At 30.9% G+C, this 16,753-nt stretch overlaps 1 protein-coding gene and 1 long non-coding RNA gene across 5 annotated transcripts in view; both read right to left on the bottom strand.

Annotated features, from left to right (window-relative positions):
* Positions 1–16,753, bottom strand: part of LOC122514491 — a 779,718-nt gene that overhangs the window by 560,746 nt on the left and 202,219 nt on the right. The window lies entirely within an intron of this gene.
* The window catches only part of LOC122514474 (potassium voltage-gated channel protein Shal), a 95,848-nt gene that overhangs the window by 50,389 nt on the left and 28,706 nt on the right, over positions 1–16,753 (bottom strand). For all 4 annotated transcript variants that reach the window (XM_043631345.1, XM_043631344.1, XM_043631346.1 and 1 more), the window contains exon 2: positions 11,376–11,538. In XM_043631345.1, coding sequence (XP_043487280.1) covers positions 11,376–11,538 — 163 coding nt within the window. The remainder of the gene's footprint in view (positions 1–11,375; positions 11,539–16,753) is intronic.

Below are 16,753 nucleotides of genomic sequence, written 5' to 3'. Positions count from 1 at the left end.
GCCGGTTTGTCACTTGTCACTTTTCGTATCGATATAGACTCGTGTATTTTTAAATAGCCAATCATTCATATTTTCCAAGCCAAATAACAAATTCTACACAGCTGTAAAACACTATTCGTGTAAATTCATTTATATTTTGATACATATGTATTTATTTATACAGGATAGGATTTTGTTTCCATCAAAATTCCTGAATATCTCGAAAACGTCGCATTTTTGGGAAAACCAAGTTTTCGATCAAATTTGTTCGATTTTCAAGGACAAACAAAAAAACAGTACTATTTATTTCCGAATTAGTAAACATTTTTTAGATTTTTCAGATACACTTCCGTTTTTATTTATTTTTTTCTTTTCTAATGGACATTTTTATTCTTGCAAGAATATTTTATTTTACCAAAAATAAAAAAAAATGATAAGAGAAAAAAGAAGTATTACTTTTTAGAAATATATTATTATAAAAAATTTTTCAAATTAGAGATAGATCGTACTCTCTTTGATTTCGACAGAAATTACAGGCTTACAATTAAAAAAAAACAAAACAAAAAAACAAAATAAAGAGCATAAGGAATAAATAAAAATACTGTAATAATATTTGTCCCCGAAATGAAATAGCTTTTATTTCATACTTTCTTTTCAAGAATGTTTTGTTTTCGAGACATTAGGGTGTCTCTCAGTGTACAAAACTCACCCTTAATAGCACATATACATATGATACGTAAGTATTCATATATATATAAATAGGTACAAGGACATGTACCGTCGCGTGGGCCAGGACAATTTATCTAACGAAGAAGAATCGTGGAAGACGCAAGGCTATAGGAAACGAAAAACACGATTGTAATGATCGCGCACACAAGCTTGCTTATCTACTAAATTAATTAAGTGAATGTCGGCATATAACATAGGTCATGGACGAGAAGAACCATACACACATACACACACACAAACTTACATACACACATTTGCATTTCCGACTAAACAGAGAAAAACAGGAAAACCTTTTCTTCATAAAAATATACTCGCAACGTAAATTTTAAGCTGCCTTTTAATATATTACATAATTGAAAAGACGCGATTAATAATTGTTATATTTGACCGGTCTACTTTCCATTCTATATTTAAATTCAATAGAAATTTTGTATCAATGTTGTAATGATGAAAGTGGTTTAATTATGGACATTAGACGGACAACGAGTGAACAAAAATTGATTTTATGATTTATTTGATGTTATAATTATTTGTAGTATGAAATAAATCATAGAAGTGATTTTTTCAATTTTTTTTTCACTTATGTTTGAAATCAAACATTTTTTCTGATTTCGTTCTTTACTTTTATATTTCAAGCACCATAAATAAGTGATATATTAGTATCATTCATGTACGAGTAAAAATTGCTATCTCTGTTGAATTGTCCCCTAGAAACGCGTAACTCGTTACGTGACAATCATTTGAATATTCAATTCTGTCTTGTTTGAGCTGCGAAACCAGTGTGGACCGTAGATACGCTTCAGAGTTAAACTTCGTCCACTCGTTCAGAATAGCATATTGTTTCGCGATGAATACATTTCGGAACACAGCAGCTCAAACTTCGTGATCCAATTTCATCATAAGGTACATCAGTTACACAACTTATGAAGTTAAGTTTTTCGAAAATCCGAAACCGAACTACGAACGTTATCGATCGTTGTTTAATCGATTTGAAAAGTCGTTGAAAAAGTTCTAAACAGGTCCCATATATACTTCGATGGAAAAATCTCAAAGGATATACTACATCAAAGAGGTTCGATTGTTCAGATATATATAATATATATATCGTCTAAAAGTATAAAGGACAACATTGCCAAAAAGATTCGCGTTATTTCTGATAGAATGGAGAGAAAAAGGAAAAGAATGATCGTTCTTTTTTCTATTCCAATAATCTCAGTTTTTATTAGGCGTTGCCTGGTATCGTAGAAAAACCGCAGTAATCGCAGTAAGAAGGAAAGAAGAAACAATCGTCACGAGAGTTAATGGCGAGTGTAACATACATCTGGTGAACTGGGCGTTACGTTTGTCGGTATGTGTGTTAGAGAGAGTGAGAGAGAGAGAGAAACTGATGAAAGCTTGGTCCAGAATTTGAATATTCGATCGTCTCTACGTGATTCTGTCCCAGAGTCGAATCGGATTCGTCGACGAGCACCAGGCTCACGTACTAATTAGCCGCGATTAATTAACGTCGCGTTGTCTCTCGCAAACGTTCGCATAATAATTCACGTAACATCATGAAAACGAGGGATACGAACTCGTCCTCTCGTTTCTACTCGGTTTGATCCACCGAAGTTACCATTTTCCTATCTTCCCTCTGGTTACGAATTTTGTCGAGGTTTCCTTTCGAAATGTTTGACTGTCGAACATCGTCGATCTCGAAATCAAACCCTACCACCGTTAACGGTGTCTGACGATGCTAAATCACACTTTTATTGCCAGCTAGTATCGAACTGTCAGCCGACTAACGCTAATAATTTTCTCCCCATTCCATCCTTTTTTCACGATTTGACTTATCGACGCGTGAATATCGCGAATATTTTCTCTTCCTCTCTCTCTCTCTTTCTTTCTTTCTTTCTCTTTTGTTCAGTCACCTACAGCGGCTGTTACACATTTTACAATTTAATTTCGACTTATTTTTTTTTCTTTTCTTCTCTCTTTTCTCTTTTTTTCTTTTTTTCTTTCTTTCTTTTTTAAACACACATGACCGCAGGGTATTATTTATATTTTATATATATCGCAAAAAATGTCACATATATATATATATTATATTTTTGAAACTATTCAAATGATTGATATCATATTGAATTATACGAATAAATATTAAATTATATCATAAATTTGAATTTAACCGAACCGATAAGTTCTATTTGCTTATAAATATTTACTTAAAACTTGAATAAAATCATTTATTTGCAAACTAAATTCTCAATGGTATATTTTAATCCGATCATCATTTGAATGATCGATCTATCGCAAACAATATTCTCAACGAAGAGTTATCTTTCATGTTATCGCAATAACAACGAATGCAACTAGATTTCTTCGTTATGGAAAGATCAGAGGAACGCCCAGTTTTGACGTCATTAACCGAGCATAGAAGTTTATTGGCCCGATCTTATATATTCTGTTAACAAAACTCAACCGGTAGCTTCGACTGCGGCTACAGAACGCTAGAACACAGTTATGCTATTCTTAACGCACTAAACCGTCTGCATTTTCAAACAGTTTATAGCAAGGCCCCAGTTAATAAAGATTGCTCGTCGTAATACTTACTACCAAGAAACTAGCAGTATATATATCAACCACGGCAACACACAAAGTACCCCGAAACTCCGAGGCATCGTTGATTTAGATCATCTATTACTTCTTTGCGCAATACACGAGAAAAACGGATTATACATTGGTATCGGACTATTCTTGACGCGAGAAAATTTAACGAAGAAACTACGACTTACTTAGAGAAAATTTAAACGTTCAATTTTCAAAATACTACTATCAAAATACTTTCGAGCTTATAACGGTAACAAAAAATTGATTATAAATTATAAACAAAAACGTTTAATACATCTTATATTTTGGATAACTTATTCTAACAACATACAGTTACTTGTTTGAATATTCGGCCACCATTTGGTCGATTACCCTGTACACTAACTTATAGTTGAGTTAAAGAACTCACGGTTTAGTTTCCCAAATATAACACTTTCTCTAATTGTTAGAAATATAAATTTCATTTATTTAACACAATTATTTAATCTAAACGAAATAACTTATACTTTTAATATCGAAAAAATATTAGAACACACTTTATTCTTTGCAGCTTGTTTGCTCTAAGAAATGTGAATACAACCGTTCTTTTTCTACGATTAAAATTTATTTCTCGCGAAGTTTTGATCGATAACAATAAATGTAAATTTAGCGAGAAGAAAGAAGCGACTAATTGTAAATGAAAATAATGAATCCTTGATGGAAAACGCGTGAATGTATTTCTTTTGTACGTTTATTTCGAATTCGCTCAAGGGTCCGTTCTTTATCACCTGTAGATCGAAAATAGAGAAAAAGATAGAAACAAATAGACAAAGAGAACAAAATAGATAGACGGAGAGAAATAAAAAAAGAGTCTTCTTTAAAATACCCTTAGGCCATACTATAGACTTTTTACGTTAATCATCACGCTCTAGGATTTCCGTACTTATCATCATGCGGAGTCGATGCCTCGAGGCAAGCACGACCAACAAACAAACAAACGAAATGTTTAAGAAGCGGCTGAGAAACTTTACCGACGAGACTCTGCTTTCCCTCGTTATTTTTCTTTTCCTCTATCTCTTTTTCTTTTTCTATTTTTTTTTCCTCAAAGCCTGTGGGACTACTCTGCCTGCCTGCCTGCCTGCCTACCAGCCTTCCACCCTTAAAGCCTAAGAGAAAGAAAGATGGGGTTGGGAGGGTGGATTAAGAGGGATAAAGAAAAGAGAAAGCGAAAAAGAGGAACATAAAGAGAGAACCAACCGTGCCGAGGATTTATTCTAATTGTAAATATAAACGTGCCACGAGGGTAAGAGTAGAAAAACTAACGAAAATGTTTAAGAAACCGTAAAGAAATACAAAACACGAATCATTAACAAACTGCGTGATATTGATTCTGATATTGATACGATGTATCCCCTAATTTGTGTGTCAAACTTTTCATTGTGTTCATTCATTCGTGTAAAGGAACTAATAAAAAATAATAGAATATCATTTTCTTGAGATTTTTCCAATAATATCATCATAGCTTCTGTCAAGACTGTGATTTATGTATTTTGATTAAACGTAACTCGATATACCGTATCCATGAATTTTGTTTGTTTGTTCCGAACGAACACGTGTACAAATATTATTGATAATCAAACAGTTAAGGCTTAAGATAATTATTTAAGAAATATCAGCATTCGTTATCACATAATATTGTTCGAACGCGTGAACAACTCGAGAATTGGTCGAGCTTGTTACTGTAAAACGTTTTACAGTAAAATCGTTGCATTCGCGATAGGGAAATTAATTAAAAAATTATTTATTTCGTACTACAAGGACTACGTATTTTCCTATAGAATTAAGACATCGACGAATATATCTCTCGTATCCTTTTTTTATTTTTTCTTCTTCGTTGCACTCCCGTGTATATCCATTGCGTTTGTTTGACCTTTCGAATCGATTTTACGGGTGCTACGCCAGCTAACTCTGCTCTAAGAGTAAACAAATATTTGAACTAGGCTTATATATAAGTAAACGTTTTCACCATGGAAGTTTTTGGTATTTAAACCTAGTCTCTCTCTCTCTCTCTCTCCGACTTTCTGTGAGAAATTTCTCAAATGCGAAAGCGTTTCTACTTTATATATTTATATGTATATAAAGTATATGTGTGTGTGTGTGTGTGTTTGTGCCTTAACCCTTTAAACAATTTACACCTGAAAACCTTTCGGTCGTTGAATAGAGAACGAAATTTCTTCTTACCGACCTTTTACACTTCATTTAATATTTTACGGTCAGCTACTTTAACTTAGAATTTATTACTTACTTAAGTTAGTTGCTCGACGTTCGGTCAACTTTTCATCGCGTTTTATGGTTTAAGATTTTTTTTCTTTCAAAGAAAAGGTCCTCTCTCACGAATATCACGACTAATATTTAATATCGTGAACATTTGACACGGTTGACAACGAAATTTTGAGATTTATGAAAACCTCCTGGTAGAAATGCCATAATTTTTATAAGTTATTAGAAAAAAAAATAATTAAGTGTTTTATAACATTTACAATGATTTAACGTCACGGATATTTAATTATTATTCTTAACATTTATCTTTGAAGATAAATTCGACGTTCGTTACGTATTATTGCTTTTTTCTGTTAATCTTGTTAAAAAAAGAAAAAAAAAGAAAAAAAAAGAAGAAAAATAGGAACTGCCGTGGGAAGAGAATCTGGAAAATAGACGAAAGAGAATCCATCGAGCTCGCGAAACCACAAATCGAGACAAACGTGTCCATGCATATGTAGATAACCGTATCTGCATTGCAGATTTTACTGTCGAAAAGAAAGAAAGAAAGAAAGAAAGAAAGAAAATCCACGATTCGATAGGTAGATTTTAGAATTCCGTTGAATTTTTACCAAAACGCAACAATGAAACAAGCTATCTTGTTCATTTCATGCGTCGGATATCTAAAAAAAAAGAAGAAAAAAAGGAAAAAGAAACAAACAAAATATCTACTCTTCGAATTCTACGAAGGTCAAATTTGTATTAACAAAAAGACGAATTAAATGCTTAATAATAGGCCCGGTTTAAATGATTCCGCGTCAATTAAAAAATATATATGAAAATTCATTTAAAATATAGAAATTAAATTTAAATCCTAATTACCACGATTGAAGAACGTTTGATACGTCAATGTAATTTCTGTACAAAATTCGGACCCGGGGGAAAGATAGGTGTGTGTGTGTATGGCATAATACTTGAGAAAATTCACTGGAAGTGGGCTAAAAAAGAGAAAAAGAAAAGAAAAAAAACAGAAAGATGAAAGAAAAAAACAGACAAGTTTTCACTTTTGACCTCATTTAGAGACTGTAGGAATATTAATTGCACTTTCCACTTATTCCAACCTTCTTTCTATGAGACCGTTCGTTTTTCATCCACACAATTCGCGTAGGTAATTGTAGAAAACATCGAAATAAAAACAGCCCCGTTGGCTTGTCGCCAAGAGAAATTACTTGAAGACTCGAGCCTTGTTTCTGGAAGAAACTTTATCTACCTATCTATCTATTTCTTTCTCTCTCTCACTCTCTCTCTCTCTCTCCCACCCTCTTATAAGAAAATATATCCACCGAGAGTGTAAAAGAAATGAAAATAAGAAAGAGAAATGGAAAAAAGGAAGGGGGAAAAGGATAGCGAGACAGATAGAGATAAAAGAAAGAAGGGTTGGGAAGGGGGAGAGGTGGGGGAGAGGGGAGGGGGAAAGAAATCTCCCGAGACGAAATACGAAAGGACAGATAAAAGAAGATCAAGTTGAAATGAGGTGGATAAAAGTAAAGCTTTGCGTTCTATTCCACCTTTTGTTAGTTTCTTATGAAATTCTCTGGAATTCTGATTATCGTTACTCCGTAAGAGTTCACTTTCCTTCCAGAGATCCCAATCCCGACTTGTCCAGCTGCTTTAGCTTCTCGTCTCCTATGAAATAGTGGTAATGAACTGAGAGTAGCCGTTGGATTCGAGCCAAGGCAAACTCCTCCGCGGAGCTCAAACTGCGTGATCTTAGCTAACATAAGATCAGTCGTGAGATCCATGTGAACGTGTGATACCATGATCTGAGAAGAAGCCGAAAAATAAAAGGGAACAAAAAGGAAAGGTAAATTGAGAAGGAACGACTTGTGAGAACAAGATGATCTATCTATGAGGATCTTCAAAGTGAACTTTAATAAATTGTTAGTTTAGCATTTTGAAACATGTATCGAAGATTAATAAATTATATCGAATAATACGTTATTAATACTACAATTGGATATGTTTAATCTTTATTTGTGAATCGATCGGAAAGAGTAATTTTTAAAATTCCATTTTGTAAATTAATATTTCAAATATTATCTCTCAGGTTTAATTGACGATAAGATAAATAAATATAACTTATCGTTCTTTCGAATAGCAAAGAATTCTAAAAAAATATAAAAATCAATAGATATGAGAACCACTGATAGAAAATAAGAATAAATCTTATACATCGACTCGCATGTTCATCGAACACTGGATTAAACCAATTATGATCGGACTGGTGAAAGAGAAAACTCTACTAGCAGTAGACCGAAGCTTTTAATACAACACACAACGTTCAAAAGATTCGGCTGAAGGTTCGGAGAAGTAGTAGCAGCTTCATTGATAAATCTCCTCTATGATCTTAGGACTCTTTGTCGTCTGTTCGAAATTGCAATCTAGTACTATTCATTAGCTTTGACGATATTGCATTGCTCAGAGTACAAGGCTACCACGACAATACGCGATAACGAGCAAACGAAGCGAATGTTAAATATAACTTCCCAACTTCTCGAGCACAATCTTTAAATGAAGATTCATGAAAGTTCTATTTCTCTCTTCTCGAACTTTATCTTTATTACTTTTCAAAATGATCTATCTTTTCCCCCTCTCGCTAATATTTTATTTTAATAATTATCTTACAATTGCAAACGCGTTTAAAAGTGTTCGTAAATATAATATATATACGAAGGTATACCACAAATCGGAAAAGAAAAATTAAAAAACAAAATTAATATCGATTTATTTATATAGAACAATAAATTTATTTTTTATTTTAAATTATTATATAAATCTTCAATTACATATTTGTTTAGAAAATAAGAGCTCACAGAGTACCGACACTTCAAACTCCTATCAAAATAAAAATTGATCATTTTTCAATTCGGTACAACTGAACGATTTTTGAATCACCCTGTATATACAGATGCACAGATGTAACAAATAATGCATACGTATAAATAAGAACTTATCTCAAAATTTATTTTCAAAAGTTTTCATACATTTTATTAATGTATTGTTTTATTTTAACAAAAGAATCTTTCAAAATGCCGATATTAATATAATATTTTCAACCTCATAATAAAACGATGACGTTGATTTCGATGGAAAGATACACTACTGAAACGTGATAACTTTTTTAGCTTCTTGAAAAGTTATGATTTTTCAAGTATACGTATACGTAAGAAATAAATTGTTAGAATTTTGATCGAACTTTAGAAACTTTAACGCTCACGGTTGGGTTAACCGACTATCCAGGAATAAGAAAATCAAGATGAACCTTTCATCGAATCCATCGACGATTTTAAGAGGAACGTAAAAAAAAAAGTTAAAGCAGAACAAAAATATCTACGCAGCTGGAAATAATAGATTAAAAAACTTAAAACTACACACACTGATGTGACTCAAAAAAATATCTATGTAATACTATATAAAAAAAATGTATTTGTAAAAATATGTAATGTAAAAATATAATATCCATTTATATTATAAAACAATTGTTTCATAAGATCATCAAGATGGATGTAAATTTTTCTTTTTGTCGGGGGGGGGAGGGGGGGACGCATTTAAAATACAAATTTACAAGGAATTGCATTAATTACGATTTATATAGTATATATTCTAATTCATATAAGTTTTTTAGGTAATACAATAGAACATTTTTCTCTTGTTGTTTACCCCAGACGTTATTTCGCGTATACTTGTCAGTTCCCAGGAAAAACTCAACGGAATTAACCCACATACATATGTTCAAGGGTTCACGTACTTGAACTCCGAGACAAGTGGACGTTATGCACAACCACATACCTATATACACGCGTATACAAGCCGACAAACATGAGCTTAAAGGATTTAGACAAGCAACGAACAGTAAAACGTGGAAGAATGTCCAAGCAGTCTCGAGCTTGAGATTAGATGAAGTGATTAAATTATTGTCTCGAAAGAGTCATAAAAAACGAATTCATTTTCAAACAATACCTATACTCAACAGCTATTTTTTTAACTTTATATTTAATTTCTTAACAGTATAATAACAATACAAGTAAATATAACTGTAAAATATAAATATAAAATAATAACTGTAAAATATAACTTTATCGTAATTTGTATGTTTCTAAATTACTTTATTTCAATAAAAATACAGGATATCTCGAAAGTTATTTTAGCAAACTAAAAAATTGTTAATTTTTGTGTAAATAAGTATTTCGAGTGGCAACATAGTGGACCTATACTTTTTTCAACAATAAAATATTGTATTACAATAATTAAACCAATATCGATTTTTAAAGTGAAATTTCTTAAGTGACGGTAACGACTAAATTTTTTGAAACGTATGAAAAAAGAGGGAGCATAGAGGTAAAGAGAGAGGAGAGATAAAGTGAGATAAATATTATGTGTGTGTGTGTGTGTGTGTCTGTATATATGGGTATGAGATACATCGATCGATAATTATTGCGAGATTCATTTGTTTATGGAAGATAAAAGTAGGAATGTAACATACCTTAAGAGTGCTCAACGTACTGTAAATGATTGTTAATTAATCGAAAAAAATGTATATTGTTGTTTAAAAGCACGTAAAATATGTTCGGTGCATCATCCTATTCGAAATCCACCGTTTTCCTTTTTAGGAAAGTCATATAAACAACATTCAATAAAAGTACTTTCACAGAGGACAACGTGCCAGTCTAAAGGTGAATTTTGAGGAAGACGGTGCTCCGGACATATACTCAGTGATTCTAAATTACAATACACACTTCTATCGATTAATTAACAATTATTATAATGCACTAATGCACTCTCTTTATGTTACAGCAGAATTTTACCCTCGTAGTCATCACTACGCAAGAGCATAAAAATAATTACATAAAATAGATAAAAATACGGAAATCTTAACGTTTTAATCTTTAATTTTATTAAATAGGCTTATTATTCTTTTTATACACGTGTTCAACTTTCGGAAGGTCCTGTAAACAACTTTCACCAAAAGAACTTTAACAGAGGACAATTATTCAGTTCAACGGTGGATTTCGAGGAGGAGGGATCACAGAACATATACTCCGATCTTTTAAACAACAATAGAAGCTTGCATCGATTAATTTACAATTATTATAATGCACTAATGCACTCTCTTTATATTACAGCAGAATTTTACCCTCGTAGTCATCACTGCGCAGAAGCATAAAAATAATTACATAAAATAGATAAAAATACGGAAATCTTAACGTTTTAATCTTTAATTTTATTAAATAGGCTTATTATTCTTTTTATACACGTGCTCAACGTTCGGAAGGTCCTGTAAACAACTTTCACCAAAAGAACTTTAACAGAGGACAATGATTCAGTTCAACGGTGGATTTCGAGGAGGAAGGTGCATCGAACTTATACTCCGTACTTCTAGACTAGAATATTCATTTCTATTAATTAATTATCAATCAATTAAGGCATATCTAACACAGTATTATATTCTATTAATATTTTGGGATCGTTTCAATTAAAATATATTTCTTTTATCGTTTCTTGCATCAGTGATGATTTTCAGTTGAAAATGTTCATTTAATCAAATATTGATATATCATATTTTCCACGTGATTACACGAGTTTTATTTCTATCACGCATGGAGGTCAAGTACATTTCTTTTTTTATTTTAATTTTTTGTTATCGAACATTTAAGATACCCTGTGTGTTATATGTTAAATATCAATAAACGAAATTTTAAAGGTGCTTGGTTCATATATTATATACTAGAAAATATAAAAAAAAAAAAAGAAAAATTAAGTATATTTAAAAATGTACTCACCCTCTGTGCCTTCCTTTTATCAGCACGTTGATTTTGATGATATATTCTGCTGAAATTACTGACGATTACAGGTACCGGTAAAGCGATCACTAGGACACCGCTCAAGGAGCATACACCCCCGACGATTTTTCCCGCGATCGTTTTCGGAACCATGTCACCGTATCTGTAAAGAGAAAAAAAAAAGAGAAAATATTAAAACGTTGACACGGAAGATTAATGCAATAAATAAAAGATATTAAATAAAAAAATCAATTATAATATATCATATCAGGTTGATGTAGAATAAATATTAAACGATGAAGTTTTATTGATCATAATGGTTCACAATAGCATCAAATGTAACATCGTATCTCTGCTAAGGGAGAAATATTTTATATACTATTACACACTCCCCCCCCCCCAGGTGCCACATACGATAATGTTAGTCATATCTCGAAACGACCGTGTTATATCGTATAATGTTTCCCTCACGGCGATCTCCTTCTCATTTAATAAAACTGATTATTGTAGGAGTAATACAAACCGCATAACTTAAATATGTAATTTAAATTTGTATATATATGTGTACACTTAGGTCTCTTTTTATATAGTTGATGAATATTGTACAAAAGAAAAGATGTAAAAAAATATTCGTGAAACAATTGATTTGCTGGAAAGTATCTAAATTATGTTTAATTAAATTCTTCGTATTATCATTATCGATTTTCTCCATTTGAAAATAAGAATAAATCAAATCTGTGAGAATTATATACCGAGTAAATAAAATAAGAGATAAAATAAGTAAAACGTATTTTAAAAAAAAGAATTGCATAACTGTAACCAAAGCATGATAAACTAACTATGTAAAAGTTAATAACACGTAATAAAACACCGCGTCAAAATGAGAGGTATGAAAAAGTATCGTGTAATTAGAACCCAACGTGTACATCATTAGAATGACAGATAGAAAACGACGATGAAACTTTCTTCTGATTAAAAATAATTATTTAATTAATAAATATACCAGAGAGAGAGAGAGAATGCTCGCACAACATTTTTTTTCATTTAATTTTCTTGTTAAAAATAGATGCAAGTTTGTTATTTCCTTTTTATACTTTGAACTTTAGAATGTTAAAAATAAATGTGTAATATATGTTGATAATTCCAAGTACTGCTTGCTTTTGTTTTTTATTTTTGTCGAAGAGGATTTCTTAGTATTAAGGTCGATCATAATTCAAAGGAATAATAATCAACGTTCGATAAAATCATTGTTAAACACGGTAAAATATTCCTTTTCAATTTTTAATCAATTTTCGTTTGACATAGTTCCTTAATAACACATAATAACAAACAGGAAAAATAGATTGAACTATCGATAAGACTAGAAATCGATTTTTCAACAAGAAAATAATCAATATGCGAACGAGAAAATAACAAATCAACGTGAAAATATTGTCGATAAAAAAGAAACGCATATTATTGTGTTAAAATACAAAAGATTCGTTAACAATTCCGAAGTAAAAATAATAGTTTTCGGTATTTTTCTTTCGTTTTTTTTTTTTTTTTTAATTTACCTTCGTCGAATTTCCGTCCGTGTGAATAAAAAAAAATTTATGCGCACTAAAAAGGAAAAGGAAAAGAAAATGGGAGAGAGAGAGAAAAAAAGTGAAGCCATGAAATCGTAGAAATAAACGCGTTTAAATTAAACACCGAGCTGGACGAGCTTTAACGATTCGAATAAACGACGTCGAAAGTTTGAGGGCCAACGTCGTATTATTTCGTGAGGTGAATACGACACTAAGTTCAATTATATTTCTTCACGTCAGATGCTCAAATTCTAAAAGAACGTCTTTAGTCATTCATATTCCTTGAATGAAGATGTGTATGTAATAGATTGGAAAGAAAATATAACTTCAAAATACTTCGAATTATTCGTAGATATGTTTGATAGTTGATACAATTTATATCAAATAATTTAATAACAATATATATAGGCTTAACATTTTAATTAATGAGAAACATAAATAATATTAGACAATATTTAAAATAATATTATTTATAAATTTTATTTTTATAATATTTAAAATAATTTATTATTTCTAGGTAACTAGAAATAAATAATAAACTTTTAATAATAATATAATATATATATAATAAATAATAAACTTTTAATTAATAAACTTTTTTATATTCATTTAGTGCTGAAGTACTAATAAAATGTTTTAAGAAACGTATATTACAGTTGTGTCATCTGGGCTTATACTTAAAATCATAATAAGTTTTATACGACACCCCTTTATTCGACGATTTTATATAATTAATTACAATTTACTTTCGAAAAGTGTTTAAAAAATATTTAACAATATTTAACATTATAATATTTGAATAAACAAAATTCTATAAAATATTATATTAATTAATTATATATATATATATATATAAAATTAAAAAAAAGATACATATGAGAAACGGTAGAGAAAATGTAGGAAGTCGAAGTAAAGATCCAAAATAAATCAACGTCGACGAATATGAATTGGCTCTCGTCGGGTGAATTTTCATGAGTAATACGCAGTTCGAGTAGAGCCTCCAGAAATGAAGGTAAACGAGTCCATTTGAGAGACGTTCTGAAAATGACGTGATATAAGGGATAAAAAATATCTTCTGATATAGATGTAATAGAGCATGATGCTTCGGCATTTAAGAATCACGGAAATATCATGAAACTGTATTAGAAGAGGGTTTCTCTCTCGAGAGAGAGAGAATTATAGACAATAACCTTCTCGTATCCCTTGACGTTAAATTATATCCAAGGATAAAGTTAAAAATCAATTTTTTTTTCTTACGCAATCGTATGCACTTACTTACATGTATAGTTTAATTAATTTTCATAGTATTATCCTATTTAAAGTGATTGAATACTTTCTTTTTTTTTACCAAACTTGCAAAGATTTAATCAACGGTTCATATAAAATGGTAATAGGGATACTATAAAAAAAAGTATAGCAATCCTATTAAACTTAAAATGAGATGCATCAAAAGCGAAAGGAGACAGCAATAAAGAGACGAAAAGACCGTCGGATGGCCTCTTTCCGGAATTTTCTTCTAGGAAGTCAACAAAAGTTAAGTTCCCAGGGTAATGTAAATCGAGAATGAAAAATGATTGCCGAGAGAAAGTTCAGACCACTGGTCTAATTCATCGACCATGTTTGATTGTTTTTGAAGTGAAACTTCTTTTGGGACGGTGCCGAAAATTTCTAACGAAACGGCATACGAAAGATTTTCGGATGATAGCGTTATTTTAGTAGTGTGGGAGAAACGGGAAAATATCGATCGGGTAAAACTTGTAGGAGACGGCAGGGAGGTACGAGACAGCTGCGCACAAACAATTTCAAGCGCAATACGAAAAATGCAACAATGTCGTTATTGAGAATTATTAAAATCCAATCGAGCATCAAAATTTCTCATGTGCTTTTTCCGATGGAAAACTTTATTTCTGTAATTAATAATATTTAAATGAATAAATTGTAATAAATTATTAATATTTCAAGTGTGCTACTATGTACGTGTACAGATACTTTTAATAATTTTAGTTTTCGAGTCCAATGCAAATATGTAGAAAAAATTATTTTTATGAAGCAGACAGTGTAAATGTGCGAAAAAAATATTAATAATCTAATGATTCAAAAAAGTTACCAATATAAAAAACTTAAGAAGTTTCATTTCACTTGCGTATGAGTTCCACGTAATTAAATAACATAATTTTTTGTAGAAAAGAATTTTAATAAAATTGAATTATTGTTCTTATATTAAATTGCACATCTAACTATATTAAACAGTATTAGGTTGTAATCTTACAATTACATACATTTAAAGGATTATACGAATCTATTCGAATAGATACGAATGAAATAATAGAAAAACTTTTCATAAATCACGATTGCACATAATTACACGTAGTATGTCTTGCATTTATGTAGTCCGTAGCATTATTAAAAAGGGAAATGTGTGCGCTAATTGGCAGAGGAAGGGAAAAGAGCTCATTACGAATACTTTGCAACACCTGCTTTCTCTCTCTCTTTCTCTTTTTCTTTAGAACAAACGAACAAATGAAAGAATGAACAAAGAAAGTATACAACTTTTTTCTTGAAATATTCCAATAACAAAATTATGAAAGATATTTGAAATATGTAATAATATGTAAGAGAAACCCTGATTAGAGTAAATCTTAACAGTTAGCCAAAATAAAAAAGTCACCAAAATAGTTAAAAATGAAATTTTTAGACCAGAATCCCCTTTTAACACCTTGTAAATTGATGTGTAATTTTAATTCTTGTAAAATGAAAAAATAACAATAATATCTCGTTCACCTAGCACGTCTTCCTTCACGTAATCTCCATTGCGTGTACGAACATACACAGTTTCAAATCGAATAATACAAATGTAGCAACCTGATCCCGGTTACTGCGATCCCGTGAGAATCGTAAAATGACGTAGAATCGAAGGCCTGAGAATTCCGGAAGTGTAGTAGAAACAGCAAGGTAATTCGAGCTAGTATCGAAGAACCGAAATGATGTGATCGATCACCAATTGGCTTATCGAGGATGCACTGTTCCCTCTGCAACTTCCGTGCACTTCCGGGACCATTTAACTCCTCCCGTTTACATTTTCTTTTCTTTCCTCTATCGATCGAGTAGAAAATTTTATTGAAGTATTTATTATTAAATTTATTGATTGTAGGCAAATTTTCTAAACTATAATAAAAAATTTCTAGTAAATTCAACAATATGCTCTGAATTTGTATAAATATGTATTTATTTATTACACAGGTGAAATAAAATGAATCTCTTAATACGGGATTATAGAAATTGATTAATATTAAAATATTATACTAATTATATTAATAAATATTTAAGCAGATAAATAACGTAAAAATGATATTATCATCATTTTGTTAACATAATTTAATTTGAAACTATTTTGTTGTAATCTATACCTATTGTTCCACGTGTATTTACATTAATCGATATAAAATATTAATATAATAATTCAGCAACTCGTGTATGTGACAGCTAGGGTGCTATGGTCAATAGTATCAACAGCTGGATAAAACATACCATCGTAACTACGATCAAATATTTCTTTTATAATTCCTTAGCTTTATAAAATCTCAATAATCGAAAGGAATGCATCAAGGATACAATTTTTACAGCACAATATGATATCATTGATTCGAAAATAAAAACAAAATAATATGAGTGCTAACTTAAAAGTGATCAGAAAAAAAACGGGTTTATTTCTAGTGTTATAAAAATAAGTATTCAACCGTTGACACATCGTGGCATATCGAGAAACAGTTACGTTAGATCGCGTGTCTTTCGCGAAGAACATGCTGAAACTAC

The sequence above is a fragment of the Polistes fuscatus genome, unplaced genomic scaffold (genome assembly GCF_010416935.1).
Source record: "Polistes fuscatus isolate 324 unplaced genomic scaffold, CU_Pfus_HIC Scaffold15, whole genome shotgun sequence".
Lineage (NCBI taxonomy): Eukaryota > Metazoa > Arthropoda > Insecta > Hymenoptera > Vespidae > Polistes > Polistes fuscatus.
Note: the sequence above shows the minus strand (reverse complement) of the source record. Positions and strands in the feature narration are given on the sequence as shown.